This window comes from Fusarium flagelliforme, assembly GCF_020744385.1.
Source record: "Fusarium flagelliforme strain FIESC 12 MPI-CAGE-AA-0113 chromosome Unknown B0J16scaffold_1, whole genome shotgun sequence".
NCBI classification, from domain to species: Eukaryota; Fungi; Ascomycota; class Sordariomycetes; order Hypocreales; family Nectriaceae; genus Fusarium; species Fusarium flagelliforme.
Window position 1 is genome coordinate 609,382 of NW_025763503.1, and position 14,484 is coordinate 623,865.

A 14,484-nucleotide genomic window follows, 5' to 3' on the forward strand; every position below is an offset into this window, starting at 1 on the left:
TCCCCACCATAAGCTGGACAGTCCTACAATGTGATACGATGCAAATTCATGCAATTTGACGCATATGCAGGCCCCGATGAGTGGTGATACGAGGGCTGACTGTGCATACATACCGTTACATTCCAGACTTGCATGAATACATACAGTCGCATTCTACACTGAGACGAATTACTCGATATTCTCCGGATGGACTTCTCTTCAGCCCCGCGACATCCGTGGCGCCAAGCCCGTTAATGCTCCGCCCAACGGGAGTCGCGGGGTCCCCGATCTCGGGCTGGACTATGAGCACGTGGCTTTGCACTTCAGGAACTCAATGCGTTTGGATCGTTACATTTCGAGGCTGACACCTCCACCTGTCAACGGAAACACTGAAAATAATCACCGTTCTGGCATACAATTGGACAGCAGGAAATACAGTACTTTCTTTCCATTTACAGCTCATGATCCTATCCTATACATACCTATCCCCATTGGACGGGTCTAGTAATTAGCTCCTAATATGACATACCCTCTCTCTTTTCACTTTCTCTAACTCTCCCAGCCTCTGTTGATCTGTTTTCTCCTCACCTAAAGCAGTGTTAGTAAAATGCTTGGAATGCGAAAGCGATAGGGATTTTCTTACCATAGGTGACAGGAATAGCACACCGGCCAGCAGCGAAACAACAGTCAGAATGAGAGTGGGCTTGTTGAAGCCATCTCCGAGAATATCGAACAAGCCGCTAGGAGCCAGTCGTGTTCCGAAGATATCCACGCCGTAGGCAACAATCAGAGTTGTGCTCTCGACGATAACGGGTGTCGCGAGAATGTTCTTGACACCCAAAACATTTCGCTGATGGGAGATGACTGATCGAGGATCGATCTCAATATTGGGGGAGTATTGAATGAGGCCTTCGGCTTCCTTCTCAGCCGGGGTGGAGTCACGGCCAACGGGTCGTCGGGCATCGAGAATCTGGCGCGACAGACCGGCAATGGAGTGGGCCTCGGGAAGGTAGGCGAGAACATAACGGTTGGCAATACCTTGTCGAGTTTGTGTCACCGATAGATGGTCGAGTGGCTGAGACACGACGTAAGCTTGGGACTCAACCCAAGGCAGACCAGGTCCATCGGGGGAGTCAACAGGCTTGAGAGGAGAGAATGTCTCGGCATCGCCCAGAGGGCCACGGTCGTTGGGTGAGGAAGACTCGTAGAGGTCGTTGATGACAATCTGGTAGCCTTGGATAGATCGCTTGGAGCCATCCTCAAGGGTGTATCGTCCAAAGAAAGTGCATGCATACCAGTTCTCAGCCATGGTGCATGAGATGGGTTTGGTAGAGTCGACACCGGCGTAAGATTGGGCGGCCAGAACTTGGCCCGAGATGGTGTCCACCAGCTGAACAGACAGAGAAGACGAAGCCTCATCCATAGCGGCAACCACAATGGTGTTGGGGTTGAGGTACTTGTAGCTGACGCGACGATCGGCCAGAACGCGACCAATAGAAGCGATAGGGTCGTGAGCATCAGGCTTAGCAATCTCGACGATCTTCTGACCACGGAAGAGCTGCAGTTGCCAAACTTCCTCCTCGGTAACCTTGTTGTTTGCTTCAACAAACTTGAGACCCTTGAGAGTCTCTCCTTCGCCTCGGACAACAATGGTCTCAGCAGGAGTAAAACCAGCGGGGACGGGTCCGACTTCGCCGTTGGTGCCGACAGGAAGCAGCCACTTACCTGCAGGGCTGTCGACAACGACAGTACTGGCGACACGAGGAAGAGATCCTGCGGGCATGACCTCGACGACATCGCCAGTGTCACTCTTGATAGCGACGTACTCGCCCTTAGCGCCACGCAGAGTGACAACACCCTCATCCTTGGCATACATGCCCTTGACCTCGAGGGTTGAACCAGGAGACTGGGGGAGGACAGACTTGGACCAGACAACCTGACCCTTGTGCTCAGTGCTCAAGCCGTACATGCGACCGCGGCGAGTTGCAAGGACAATAAGCTTGTTGAATCCGAAAGTGTCTCGGTGCAGACCCTCCTTCTTGCTGACGGTCTCGCCGCCAGAGACGCTGGAGATGAAGCGCTCGGGAAGAGAGAAAAGGTACTCGGGAAGGTACTGAAGGTCATCAATGTGGCGGGTAACACGGTGGATGTAGGCGCTGAGAGGGTTGGTGTGAGCCTCCTCCTCCAGGGCCTTGGCGAGGTTCTCAGTGCCGGGGACATCCGCCCAGACAGCAGCGACGGCAGCAGAAAGGCCTTCGGGGCGCTTCCAGTCAACCTCGCCGTTGCGGACCATAACCCAGTCGTCAGACTTGGTAACAGCAGCAGCTCGGATAGCAAAGCCCTCAGTACCAGGCTTCTTGATGACCTCAGCAACAGCATGAACAGCCTCGATATCACCAGCGGGCTTGAAAGCCCAGCGAGCCAGGATAGCGTGAGACTCAGAAGAGACAACAAGAGTCTCATCGTCAGTAACGCGAGCAAAGTAAACGTTGGCTCCATCGGAGCTGGTGGAGAAGGCACCTGGACCGGAAAGGTGAGGTAGCTCGTAGGCCTTGGAGACCTGGCTAGTCTTCAGTTCGGTATGGTAAACCTCAGCCTTGTTTCCAGTCTTGGTTCGAGTGTGGACAAGAAAATGAGGCTGCGATTGAGTGAGATGGGGCGCGTGGATGACAACGGAGACAGCGTCGGCGGGCAACTTGAGATCCTGAGTGGTCTTGCTGCCAAGGACGTTGACCTTGAGCTTGGTAAGGCTGCTATCAGTCCAGGCAAGAATAGGAGCTGCTGAGTTGCCGCCAACAAACATAACGTCCTTGGGTCCGTGGACATCGCCCTTAGTGCCAATGGCAAAGTCGTCCAATCGTCCTCCAGTAAGAGTGTCGAGAGCAGTAACCTTGAGGCTGTAAGAAGCAGGCGATCCGTGAAGGCTGACAACGTAGATCTTGGAGATATCGGTCGAGACCTGGAGAGGAATGTTGTGGGCAACCTCACGGAACTCCCAAACAACCTGACCCAGAGTACCATGTATACGTCGTAGAACCGTAGTGCCGTTCTCGTCGTACAGAACCAAAACATCCTTTCGAGAGCTCTCAGTAATCTCCAGAATCTCAAGATCCTTAACCTCGCCCTTGAATTCGTTGTGCCAGACGTTACGACCAGTCAGCGCATCCCAAGCTTGCACTCGAGATCCATACGCCGCAGCAACCCAATGCTCGCCTTCAGCAGCGCGCAAGAAACCGCCACCATTGGTAATATCATCCGCAATCTGCTGACGCCAGACAACAGCGCCATTGCTGGGGTTGACAGCACCGACGATGCCGACGTCGCTGAGTGTGTAAAGGAGGCTGGCCTTATCTTGCTTTCGGGGTCGATGGAAGAAGGTGGTTTCGACCTGGGGGACGCCTACGAGCGCATGGTGGAAATCGATTTGGCCGACTTCATCCTGGAAGACGGCGGCGCCGAGGGACGATAGCGCCAGAAGGAGCAATGGTTGGAGTGAGAGCCGCATTGTGGTTGTGTTGACGGCGTTGTACGGCTTCACGCTTGGGGAGCTTCTGAGCTGGGTGTTGCATCATGGCGGGCTATCTGTTCGTTGCGCATGCTTAGTCATCCAACAGCTGGGATAGGTAAGCTCCAGCTTAACTCGTGCTAGTAAGATAAGATGAGGAATACTACGAGAATAAATAATTGACGCCTTCTGATGTTCAATAAGATCAAATACGATTATTTTCAGATAGCTTAAGTTGTATCTATAGGTTGTCGCAGTATATGTGGTAATGCTTCAACTCGTCGAGCGACAGACATGATAGGTATGTCGCCGGCCCATTTGCTCCGTACTCGGGCAAGCAGGAAGTAATTCCATCACGGTTCTTGTTTAAGAAAATGAGACTCTAGGCTTTCCGAAGAACTTGAAGCTTGGTCACTTCTCCAAGGGGTAGTCCTTTTGTGAGTTTGCACGCGAGTTACCATCATGAGACTGCCCCACGAGTAGCAACAGATCCCGTGCCACCAACACAGCTCGATGTCTCAAAATCTTCAGGCTATACATAACTCTACACTCGTACCATAATCATCATCAAACGTAAAAATCAAGGATACGTCGGATTTCTCTTTGTTCCAGATCAGAGACACATCTCGGGATGAGTTCTCATGTAGTAGTCATGGGGGCCAGAAACTCAAGAGATGCCATCATCGAAGCAATCACGACTTGGCATAGTATGTCCCTATATAAATCACTTTCTCGATAGTAAACTAGAAACTTATAAGAATAGTATGCCTGTTTCTGTATTGAGATGATCGAAACTCAAAAAGTGCTATATGATATGGAGGTCAGTCCAACACTCCCCTCCCAACTACAATCCACTTACACAAACAGCCCCGATCTCTCATCCCCTCATGGACAGATACCCCGATCCCAAACCTATCCCTCTCCGCAAGCGGTCTTCTCGTCCTCGCCGATCTCCGCACAATCTCCCGTAGGACAGCTCTCACCGGCGGTGCCTCCTGGGTCGACGCTTTCGTTCTCGCTCCCGGCCTACACTATCAACAAGCATGCGATGAAGTCCAACGCGAAGCCCCTGTTGGCTTGGTAGCTTTAGCGCTTGGCGAGATGCAGTATGCTGTGAAGAATACCATGACGGCGAGTTATCTCAAAAGTTTGTTTAAAGATGATGAGGATAGTATTACTTTGACTGTTGGGATTGATACGCCGTGGGATATCGTCAAATTTGTCGGGAAAGTTATCAAAAAAAGAAGGATCTCGGACGAGGAAGATAATGATGCGGATCATGATGATTGGGCTTCACTTTCGGATGTCGACTGGTTCAGTCATCTTCTCTATCTCGGCACACCCGTTATCACACTCACGTCTATATCCCTCATGGTCATCCTCGAAGATTGGTGGGGCCTCTCTATTCTACTCATGCTGATAATATCTCGCATTCTCAACATCTGGGCCATAAAGCAGCGCACGACACACTCCGAATCTGCGCTCGAGGGAATCGACATGACAGAGTACACCATCGATCTTGGTGGAGGACACAGCGTGCGTCTTCGTGGTCCGGATGCAGACCTGCAAGCCATCGTTACGCATGCTTGGTTGCGCGCGCAGTCAGTTCTCGAAGGGTACATTGAAGCAGTGGCTAAATTGATGGTATACATGTCTGCTGCCATAGGAGGGAATATGTCGCAGGCAGGCGCCATTATTCTTATGGGCTTATTGCTCGCGAGCGCTGCGTTATTAGGGTTGAGCAATGCGCATGCACGAGGTTTTCGTATGCATGGCCGTTATGCGATGCCTGAAAGGAAGAGGGCCAAGATGACGGAAGAGTCTTTCTCCACGGGTAGGAGTAGCGTCGTGGTAAGGCAAATAGCAGCGGATTAGTTTAGCATACATAGCACTGCAATTTGACCATTAACTCGGATAGACATAATTTGTATTCCCTGTTGTCCATGAAATCATTAGAGCTAATGCCCTGAAAGTAATCGTATTATACAAACTCCCCTCTCTTATTGACCTTGCCTAAAATCCAATGAACCGATCCATCTTAAGCAAAGGTTTATCAGTGTAAGTTGTTCCCACCAATTGGAGAATGAGTCCCAAAAATCCTTCTAAATGGCAGCACCCTCCTCCTTCATTTCTTGATCCTTTTGTTCTCCTTCAGTCACCGCAGGCTCTGGCACTGTGGGGGCCTCCACGGCGGGAGCTTCGAGGGTGGGATCACTGGGCTTCTCTTCCTCAGTGACCATGGGCTCATCCACTGGTACTTCTGGGGCCGCTGAAGGTATTAAAGCTGATTCAGGAGGGACCTCAGATTTTGTTTCTGTGGGTGCAGCTACGGGTTCCTCGACATTTGGCTTGACCTCAGTCTCAGCAACTGGCTCAGGTCCAATCCCTGCCATAGGTTCTTCGACGGGCGCGGCGATGGGTTCGGCAGCGGGCTCGGCAACAGGCTCCGCTGCAGGTTCGTTGGCTACCTCTGCAGGAGCCTCGGGTGCAGGCTCTGCTGCTGGCTCAGGCACTGATGGAGTTGGTAGATCTTCCTTCATGCCTTCAATATCTTTATGCTCCTCTTCAAGCTTATCCATCAAGCTGGCAATCATATCAGGCGACTCCCCTTTAGCAACTTCTTCAACCGCAGGAGGGATAGACTCCTCTTTGACCTCTGGTTGAAGCGGTGTTGGTGACTTGGCCTGCTCTGCAGCAGGTTCTTGCACGGTAGTTTCAGCGGGTGGCTCTGTCGGAGGGTCGACAACCGAGGGAGCGGCAGCCGGTGCATCTGTGACATCGGAAATGGGTGCAGTAATCGAAGCGGAGTCATCAGGCTTAATGCTATCCTCCGTCAAACCAGTGTCGTACTGTTCCAATTGCGGTCTTGGTGGAACGGCTTCTTCACCAGGCAGGATATCAAAGGGAACCTTGGCCTCGCTTCCAGAGGCAGAATGTGCTTGTCCACCAGAGCTTCCCGGGGGTGTCGTAGCAATGTTACCAACTTCTTCAGGTGGGGGAGGTAGTAGTGCTTCGTTATCGGTTGGCTCCAGCATGGGAACATCGCGATCAGCTGCGGCCTCGGGAGCCTCCCCAACAATTGTTGATGGCGGTTCAGCCATGGTTGACTCAGCAGGCCCAGCATCAGGGCCAACTGCTGGAGGTTGATCAAGTCCGAATGGAACATTTACAGCCAGCTTGAGCATGTGCTCCTCATCAACAGTCCCCGTTGCATGGGGTTGAGTATCGTTGACAGGGGGGTCCAGGGATGCCTCTTTAAGATTCTCCTCAGTCAATTGCGGTTCCTTGGTCGCATCAATATCTGCGAAAGGGGCATCAATCGCGGCCTTGATCGCCTCCTCTGCGCTCACATCCTTTGTGGGCGAATGCATGACAACGTTCTTGAGAGGGCTTCCTTCAGGTCGTGACTCTCCGGGTGTAAGAGGCGGTGGTGCGAGGTTTGTAGGACTTTGTTGCGCAGGTTCTGATGCGTCGTTTTGCATAACAACATCGGTTTCGTCGTTTTGAAGAGCAGCTGGAGGTTCAGCGTGGGCTGGTACGGGAGCCGGAGGCGGAACGGGAGCAGGTTCGGTGGTTGTTGATGGTGCGGCGTCTGTCATCTCGTGATCTTGCTGCTTGTTGTTTTCACCGTGCGCTTGACTATCCGGAGCTGGTGTAGCGTCTCCTTCTTCACCGTCTTCACCTTCGTCATCTTCCCCATCTTCATCGTCATCGTCATCATCAGCATCGACCATTGGGCTATCCTGGTTGGCCGAATCTTCGCGCTCTTGTTTGATAGCCTATAAAAAGTCAGTGCCAGGGTACAACAGATCCGCAGATCATAACGTACAGCTTCTGCGGGGTTCTCAGGCTTGACTGGAGCAGCAGGTGTGGCACCATCTGCAGTCCCAGCAGGGGCCGCGGGAGCAGCTCCAGCTTCGGGGAGAGGGTTCTTGATCTTCTTTTTGCCGCGACCAGGACCAGCCTTGGTCTTTCTCTTGGGAGGTGGTGGCCTTCGTCGGTTGGGACCAGGTGTGCCACCCAGAGGCTCTGCGCCAGCGGTGGGTGCAGGTTCGATTCTCGTAGAAACGATTTCTCCTTGGACCTGCTGGCCCTCTCCCAGTGTGACCTCTTCGGTGTATGGATTTCCAGCGGCGTCGATTCTCCGGACGGTGGCCCTGGTAACTGTTGGTCCCTGGACTTTCTCCTCGACTGTCCGGCTAGCAATTGTAACGGTATTCTTTTGTCGTTTCGCAAGGTGAGATGCACCGGAATTATCGAGGTTGCGCGGCAACTGCTTCCAGACCTTAACACTGAAGCCTCTGGCACTTGTGTCTTCTTCTTTCTTCTCTGGCTTCTCAGGTGCTGCATCAGCGTCGCCCTCCTGCTCCTCGTCCGGCGCAGGCCTCTTGTACAGTCGTCCGGATCGCGCGGCGGCGAGAAGCTCCTGGCTATGTGCGGGAAGTAGATGAGAATCCTTTGGCATGCCATGAGGCAGATCGATCGACCAGATATCGTTTTGTTGATTTTGTTCTTGCTGTTGCGGCGGCACAACGCTTATCCACTCTTGTCGCCATTGACGCACGGGTAGACCTTTGAATCGTTAATACGCGTTTCCCGTTACCCTCAATATCATCGTACCTTCGAAATCGTCATGCTCGGCGTAGCCAGCCCTGTGGGCGCGACGCGTCTATTTAAAGTTAGTTGACCCATTGCATGCGCAAGGGAAGGGAACCGCGACTTACTCCAGGCGCCATCGCTGTGTATACAAAACGGAGATAACTATTATGATTCTATACCAATGACAAAAAGGCTTTGCATGAAAATGATGGGGTTTCAATGCACTGTCGTGAAATATGCTTTTCCAGAATTAATTGTACGAGGCTGAGTCGCGATTCGCGATGGACAGTCGAAGGTCATGGTTGGTTGACCAATTGAAAACGTTGCTCCCCGCTGACGTAATACGATTTAAAGAGAATCTGGAGGCAACAACCATCAAGTCTAGAGTACAGAGGAAATGTAATTGTGAGCGCTCTTGTCATTTGATTTGAAGATAATTAGAAGTCGTTTTTGGTTAGATTTCAATTTCTCTTTCCTTCTGTTTGCCTTCTCTTGGGAGAGTTTCAAGAGAGCGCCTCATCCTGAGAGTTCAACCCACCTCTGCAAACCGTATTGAGACGTTTCCAGACAAAGCAATAATTGAAAGGCGAAATGGAGTCAAGATTGGAATTCTCCGTCTAATTGAAGCCGCGGTGTCCTTCCTCCAACCTGAAGGCTCCTTGTAGCTCGCTGACGCCTTTGATCTTTGATGGTATCCGATACATATACATTATCCCCAAACCCATGCTACTGTACACTCGATTGTCTCTTTATGTTTTATCCAGTCGTTTCGAGAATTCGTGGCCGTGAATCATTTTAGTCGTAACTGCAAAAAGTGATTAGCAATGCAGGGTGGTGGCGATAACGGCTTTTTTCGCTCACCCTTGCTCCTTCTGTCTCAAGATCTCTTGATTGTTTCCTGTCTGCTTGCCCTGTCTGGAGTCAGTATACCAGATCGATGACTTCCAAGGATATGACTTACAGAGATTCCGCCCTCAACGACTAACCGGTCGAGCTGGTAGAACTGGCTGATGACTGTTTGTCGCTGCTAACTGTCAGCATTTCGCCCCCATTAACCATGCACATCCACCACGCACCTTCAAGCTCTGAAGCTCCTTGATACCGTGCTGGACCAACTCCTGCACCTTTCGGCTATCTTGCTCGCCCTGGTGCTCTCGGAAAGCATCTCTCGTGCGTCGCTTCGCATACTCGCGGAAGTTGTACGCAGAGAACTGCGAACCTTGCCGTAATAGTTGGCGGTACTGCGCAAAATTCGTCGTTAGCCATGATGGATATTTTGGAAAATGCCATAATCCCTGCAGATTTCCACGGCTGAGGGGACCCAATGCGGGGGAACTCACGAGTGATCGAACTTGCTGCGACATGTCTCCCTTGATTGTATTGGCGACAGACATTTGATGTGGGTTGAAGGTTGAGGAAACGGCTACAAGTTAGATTTGCGACGGGCTTGGAGGTTTCCGATGATGCAAGACATTCAACACTGCGAGCTCGGTGTTAGTCGGCGCGGAGAAATTTGCCGCCCCGGCCGGTGTTTCCGGGGTAAATGTTTTGTACTGTGCTGTAGCACTCAAAACATGTGGTTTAGACAGTGTGTATAACTCTTGTCAGTCGGCACCACCCTCCGTGATATCGGGAAATTCAACAATCGGATAAGAAAAGCCATAGTGTTTTCAATAAAGACAGTGTAAAGGTCATACTGTTGTCATTTTGTTCTATCTTACTGAGATTCGTATTGCAGTCCAAAAAATTGGTTCTTCTGTTCTTCCAAGTTTGATCACTTACCTGAAGCTGTACCAATCTGTCTGACATCCCTTCCATTGTTTGAAGAAGCAACCAACATTCGGACAGGCCACCTCGAATTGGAAATCAGGACAAACAATCACTAGAGTCTAGCTGACATGCATCTTCGATAACATCACATCGTCCATGGCACCTGTCAATCCACTTGAGAATATTGAGAGCGTTCGTGATTCTGGTTACCCTGTAGGCCTACCACGAAAACCCAAGAATGCTATCATGGCAAACGCCAGTGACAAGTTAGGCATGTGCTGCATAACATTTTCAAAGCCCAATGGAATATGCAGATGTCATTCCAACACAATTATTGGTTCTCTACCTATCTTTTGGATTCCTCGATATTGCAAGGAACTCGACCGTCAACTTTGTTCCTGACATTAACAGCCACTTACAGCAACAAGATTCCTTCCAGATTCAACTTCAACCTTTTGCCCAAAAAGCAACAAACACGAAATATCAGATCATCCTTCCAAGTAAACTTCTCGTAAATATCGTATCCCTTACATTCAATAGAAACGGGCATTCCCGCCACCTGTCTTGAACCCTAAGGCTATTCAGCTGCATCCTATTCCACTCAGTAGCCAATCCTCCTCATTGTGTTGCGGGAGAGAAATGATCGGCTCGAATCTAAGCATCTAGAACAGGCTTCTATACGAAGACCTCTTCTCTCGCGCGTGTTGTCTCGGGCCTAGAGGCCGTTTCTCTTCGGCTGCAATGGTCACCGTTGTGGCGGTCGGGACGGAGACGAGAACCGTATGCAAGGGAAGTCGTGGAAGTTGGCAATGAATGTCACCATTAGGAACGGAACCTCCATATAATTAACTACGCGACTATGATCAATCAGAAAAACCCTGGTTGCATCCGGTGGCAGGACTTCCCCATGCTGCATGTCCCTCCCATTACGGCCAAGGTCGGCACACCCTGTATATCGGATCGAGACGAAGATGTAGTCCGTTTTAGTGACGAATGTTGCACTCGCCAAAGAGTTTCGGAACCCCTTGCATATGGAACCCAGAACTAGCGCATACGGACATCACCTGCATTTCGATGGCCCCTTGCGTCAAGGTTCTGAGATGCAGCCACACTTTGATGCGAGAACTTTTTGATGCGACGCAGGTTACTCCGGACCGGTGAGATGCGGCTTGCGGCATCCACGAGGCCGACTACGGATCTGGGTCTTTTGAGAAGCAAGGAAATGACATCCAATGCCTCTCCCAAGAAATCTGAGTTGTGATACTTGTGCAACCTGTCGTACGATATGACTACTGCCAAGATGGGTAAGTTGGAAGAGAATGATGAACGAGGCCAGCGATATGTGTAGTACAACTTGTTGTGGGAGACCATTGGGCATTGAGGCTGAGAAAGAAGGGACGGGTAGCAACATGAACCATTCCGAAACGAGGTTCAACTGTGGACTAGGTGTATGTACTCTTAATAGATTACATTAAATTTTGATCATAACTTTTCTAAGGGCATGCGCTTGCAGCAACGTCTAACTAGATGGGGTTTGAAGCAGATTGCAGTTGTTAATGATGGCGCGGAATTGCGCATCCTGTCTCGCCAGCTCTTCGTCTTGTTGATCATCTGAAGGAGTCGTCATCGATGAAATTGCTGTCTCAAGCGATTCTGAAGGAACCCCGTTGGTCTCAAGCAAATGATCAAGTCTTGTCTTCTCTCCGAGATCCGTCGTTAGCTGGGCCGTAAAATTGTATCGGTTTTGGCTCAGGTTCGGTTTCACGATGGTAACGGCCTTTATCGGTTGCTCAGCTGATAGTGGAGGTATGAAACAGAGGTTGGTGACAGAGGCATTCAGATTGGCAACTTCCGTAGGATGGGCGTTCTCGGCCAGAGTCCAGCGCAAGATCTTGCCTTTAGTGTGTCCGGATAATATTGAAGTACCATCGTATGTTAGAGCAAGACACGATGGTTGTCCAAGTTCCGGATCCGAGACAGCTAGTGGGGAGTTGACCTGTACGACGATAGACGGCAGCTCGGTGCTGCGGGAACCAAGCAACGGCTTGTCACCACCAAATAGCTCGACAAGATAGACAGCTCCAGCCTCGGAAGACACAAACAGAGCCCTGGCACTTGGGTCGAGACGAGCGCAAAGGGGAAATGCAGGGAACAATACTGTACGGAGAAGCTGGCCAGTTTGGTAGTTCCAGATGATGCATGTCTTGTCCTTGCTAGCAGAAACACATATGCTAGTTTCCGAATTGGTACCAGGGCCAACGGTTAGACTTGTGATGGCACCTCGGTGGTTAGAGAGTGTCTGATCGGGCTCCTGGTCCAGCTGAGTATCGAGGTCTAGAAGACGTGATATCGACCAGACGTTGATGTTGGAGTCATCAGATCCCGAAAGAATGTGATATGGCGTTACAGCCAAGCATGAGACGGCCTGGACGTGACAAGGCGGCGTAGACACTTGTCGTCCGGTACAAGTCTAAATCAGTTGTCAGTATTCATGATGTAAGTGTGTACAACATCCAACGGGGTAGTGACGGGACTGAGACCAACTAACCTCCCAAAGAAATAGTCTACCTTCGGTAGATCCAACCACCAATACTTGACCGGCCAGGGCCAAGCTGCGGATCCTTTCGGGAAAAGGTACGAGAGCCTCTTGGTTGCCACGTTGACGGGAATAGACGTGAACATGAGCCTTCTGGTCTTGAGCGGTAAAGATGTGAGTCTGACTGACGGCTAGGCCGTTGACAGGGGCTGAACTCTTCTTGAAAGATTGCTTGATGGTGTGAGAAGGTGTGAGGGAGTGAGCATAAATGCCGACATCCTTAGAGATGGCGGTATTCGCAGCGAGAGGAGGACCAGAAATGGCCGAGATGAACTCTTGAGTTAGCATTGTTTCGTCTGGTCAATGCTCTGTTTCGAATGGAATAAACTATTCAGCCGTATGCCCGTGCAAGGCTGAAGATCAAAAGGCCTATCAAAGCTCTGCCGGACCGAAATGAGGAATGTTTGTTGGCTCAGTCGCCGGAAGTATGGACGCGGGAAGAGCCCGAGCAGCCGGAATTGTCCAAAGCGAGGGTCAAGTTTGCTCTACAACGGCTTCGTTCTAGGAAATTGGAAGCGCTGTAGAAGAAGCAAACACCGGGAGAACGGATCCGTTGGTTGTTGAAGTGAAATAGCCAACTTCAACAAGCACTTACAGCCTGGTGTTGCAAAATTGACCAATGAGAGCGTGCCTTCAGGTTTTTCGGTGGCTGTTTTTTACCCAGTAACTTTCTAAGGGTCCAGGCGCAATCAATATTTTGTTGAGCCAAGACGCAGGTGAAACGAAACGAAACGTCTTGTGAAGGATCCCTAGTGTGTTTGCCCGAATGCAGGAGAAGAAAAGAGTGCAGAAAGGACTTTTCTTTGTCTTTGTTTGCTGCTAAATTATGCACGAGCTTTGACGTTCTTTTGGCAGCCGCGAAGTTTTGCTTGCTTTTTTTGATGAAGCTACTGCCAGATTCAGCCGCGGGCGGTGAGTAAGCGGCGAGCGTGTGATTAGCGCGACAGACAGTCTGGCTAGACAGTGTGAGACTGTGTTGAGAATGCAGAAACTAAGCCATTAGCACTGTATTATCCAGGCTGTCTAGTCGGGTTCACTGGGACGGGAAGATCTGAAGCTTCTCGTTTAGTGGAAGCTAGGATCTAAGCTTGTGTTGCCCGTGTTGCCCGGTTATTACCTGTCCCTTGTAGCGAGTTAATCGTTTGAGCTAAGCTCTGCAATCATAGAGCAATCATGAAAGTGCCCAGGTTATTGCCTGCTAAACCCAGTCCGATTCTGAGGTAATTGTAACGGTAACTGAAATTGCAAGTGAGGACGTAAGGTACACCTGCAATCCACCAAGCAAGACTGTAGTCCAGCACCTGCCCCTTCTGCACCCGCCTACTGTAAAGCCCGAAATACAGGGTGGGAAGGAGCTGTCCACAGACAGTCCACCACCTTCAACCAGCAGTTCGTGTCCTTGCATATGCGTTGCTTTTTACTTCTTGCATCATCAGTTCATCCTTTTCATCCCTTACCTCTCTAATCGCCCCATACCAATCGACTTCCAAGGAAATGACTGATGTCTTGCCCGCCGTTAAACTACCACTGAAAGTGTTTCTTGCTGCATCCTTTTCTTGTTCCTTCTTGTTCTGCAAGGCGTCACTCTAGGAACGTCACATACCAGCGCTAGTCAACTTTAATGAGCACCAGCCCAGGGGATTCTTAAGCGAATCCAGACCTTGTCAGCGATCTCCATCTGACAGAAGTGACAGATCGCTTCGCTTGGCCTCATCATGAAAACACATGGCCTCAGCTGGGCTTGACAAGTGATATCACTTGCGCCCATCTCGTCACTTTCTTTGCGAGAACAATTCTTGATGGCCATGTGGAATCTGATAAGCGTAACGCTTACGCACATGCCAGCCCTGGAGACCCGGTTATGATCCCCCTTACATGCTACACCCGCAGATACCCAGGCCCCCTACCTTGTCAGGACGGGCTGTCAGATATGCCTGGATTCTCCGCATCTGCACATCGCATCGCATCGATCCCCTGGCGACGTTGAATATTGATCACTAGCATTGTTGTCTCCCTTCTTACAGATCCCACTACT

At 50.7% G+C, this 14,484-nt stretch overlaps 6 protein-coding genes across 6 annotated transcripts; 1 reads left to right on the forward strand and 5 right to left on the reverse strand.

Moving 5' to 3' along the window:
• Window positions 1–422: 422 nt before the first annotated feature.
• B0J16DRAFT_326147 (uncharacterized protein) lies at window positions 423–3,607 on the reverse strand. Its single transcript, XM_046125971.1, has 2 exons — window positions 623–3,607; window positions 423–567 (listed from the first exon to the last, which is right to left on the reverse strand). Exons 1-2 carry the CDS (start codon window positions 3,482–3,484, stop codon window positions 529–531), a joined length of 2,901 nt encoding a protein of 966 aa, XP_045988189.1. The 5' UTR covers window positions 3,485–3,607; the 3' UTR covers window positions 423–528.
• Window positions 3,608–4,268: 661 nt separating this feature from the next.
• On the forward strand, window positions 4,269–5,359 carry B0J16DRAFT_312904 (uncharacterized protein; the record flags this gene model as incomplete). The annotated part of the gene is made up of 2 exons (XM_046125084.1): window positions 4,269–4,304; window positions 4,352–5,359. 2 exons carry the CDS (start codon window positions 4,269–4,271, stop codon window positions 5,357–5,359), a joined length of 1,044 nt encoding a protein of 347 aa, XP_045988190.1.
• A 36-nt stretch (window positions 5,360–5,395) lies between these two features.
• Window positions 5,396–8,339, reverse strand: B0J16DRAFT_408257 (uncharacterized protein). Its single transcript, XM_046133021.1, has 4 exons — window positions 8,209–8,339; window positions 8,105–8,153; window positions 7,314–8,056; window positions 5,396–7,263 (listed from the first exon to the last, which is right to left on the reverse strand). Exons 1-4 carry the CDS (start codon window positions 8,218–8,220, stop codon window positions 5,587–5,589), a joined length of 2,481 nt encoding a protein of 826 aa, XP_045988191.1. The 5' UTR covers window positions 8,221–8,339; the 3' UTR covers window positions 5,396–5,586.
• A 450-nt stretch (window positions 8,340–8,789) lies between these two features.
• On the reverse strand, window positions 8,790–9,642 carry B0J16DRAFT_1822 (uncharacterized protein). The gene is made up of 4 exons (XM_046122632.1): window positions 9,424–9,642; window positions 9,160–9,324; window positions 9,045–9,107; window positions 8,790–8,994 (listed from the first exon to the last, which is right to left on the reverse strand). The coding sequence occupies exons 1-4, from the start codon at window positions 9,475–9,477 to the stop codon at window positions 8,941–8,943; spliced, it is 336 nt and encodes a 111-aa protein (XP_045988192.1). The 5' UTR covers window positions 9,478–9,642; the 3' UTR covers window positions 8,790–8,940.
• A 1,322-nt stretch (window positions 9,643–10,964) lies between these two features.
• On the reverse strand, window positions 10,965–11,235 carry B0J16DRAFT_326153 (uncharacterized protein). The gene has a single exon (XM_046125972.1). The coding sequence runs from the start codon at window positions 11,229–11,231 to the stop codon at window positions 10,998–11,000; it is 234 nt and encodes a 77-aa protein (XP_045988193.1). The 5' UTR covers window positions 11,232–11,235; the 3' UTR covers window positions 10,965–10,997.
• Window positions 11,236–11,372: 137 nt separating this feature from the next.
• On the reverse strand, window positions 11,373–12,737 carry B0J16DRAFT_256959 (WD40-repeat-containing domain protein; the record flags this gene model as incomplete). Its single annotated transcript, XM_046123131.1, has 2 exons — window positions 11,373–12,323; window positions 12,402–12,737. 2 exons carry the CDS (start codon window positions 12,735–12,737, stop codon window positions 11,373–11,375), a joined length of 1,287 nt encoding a protein of 428 aa, XP_045988194.1.
• Window positions 12,738–14,484: the final 1,747 nt, after the last annotated feature.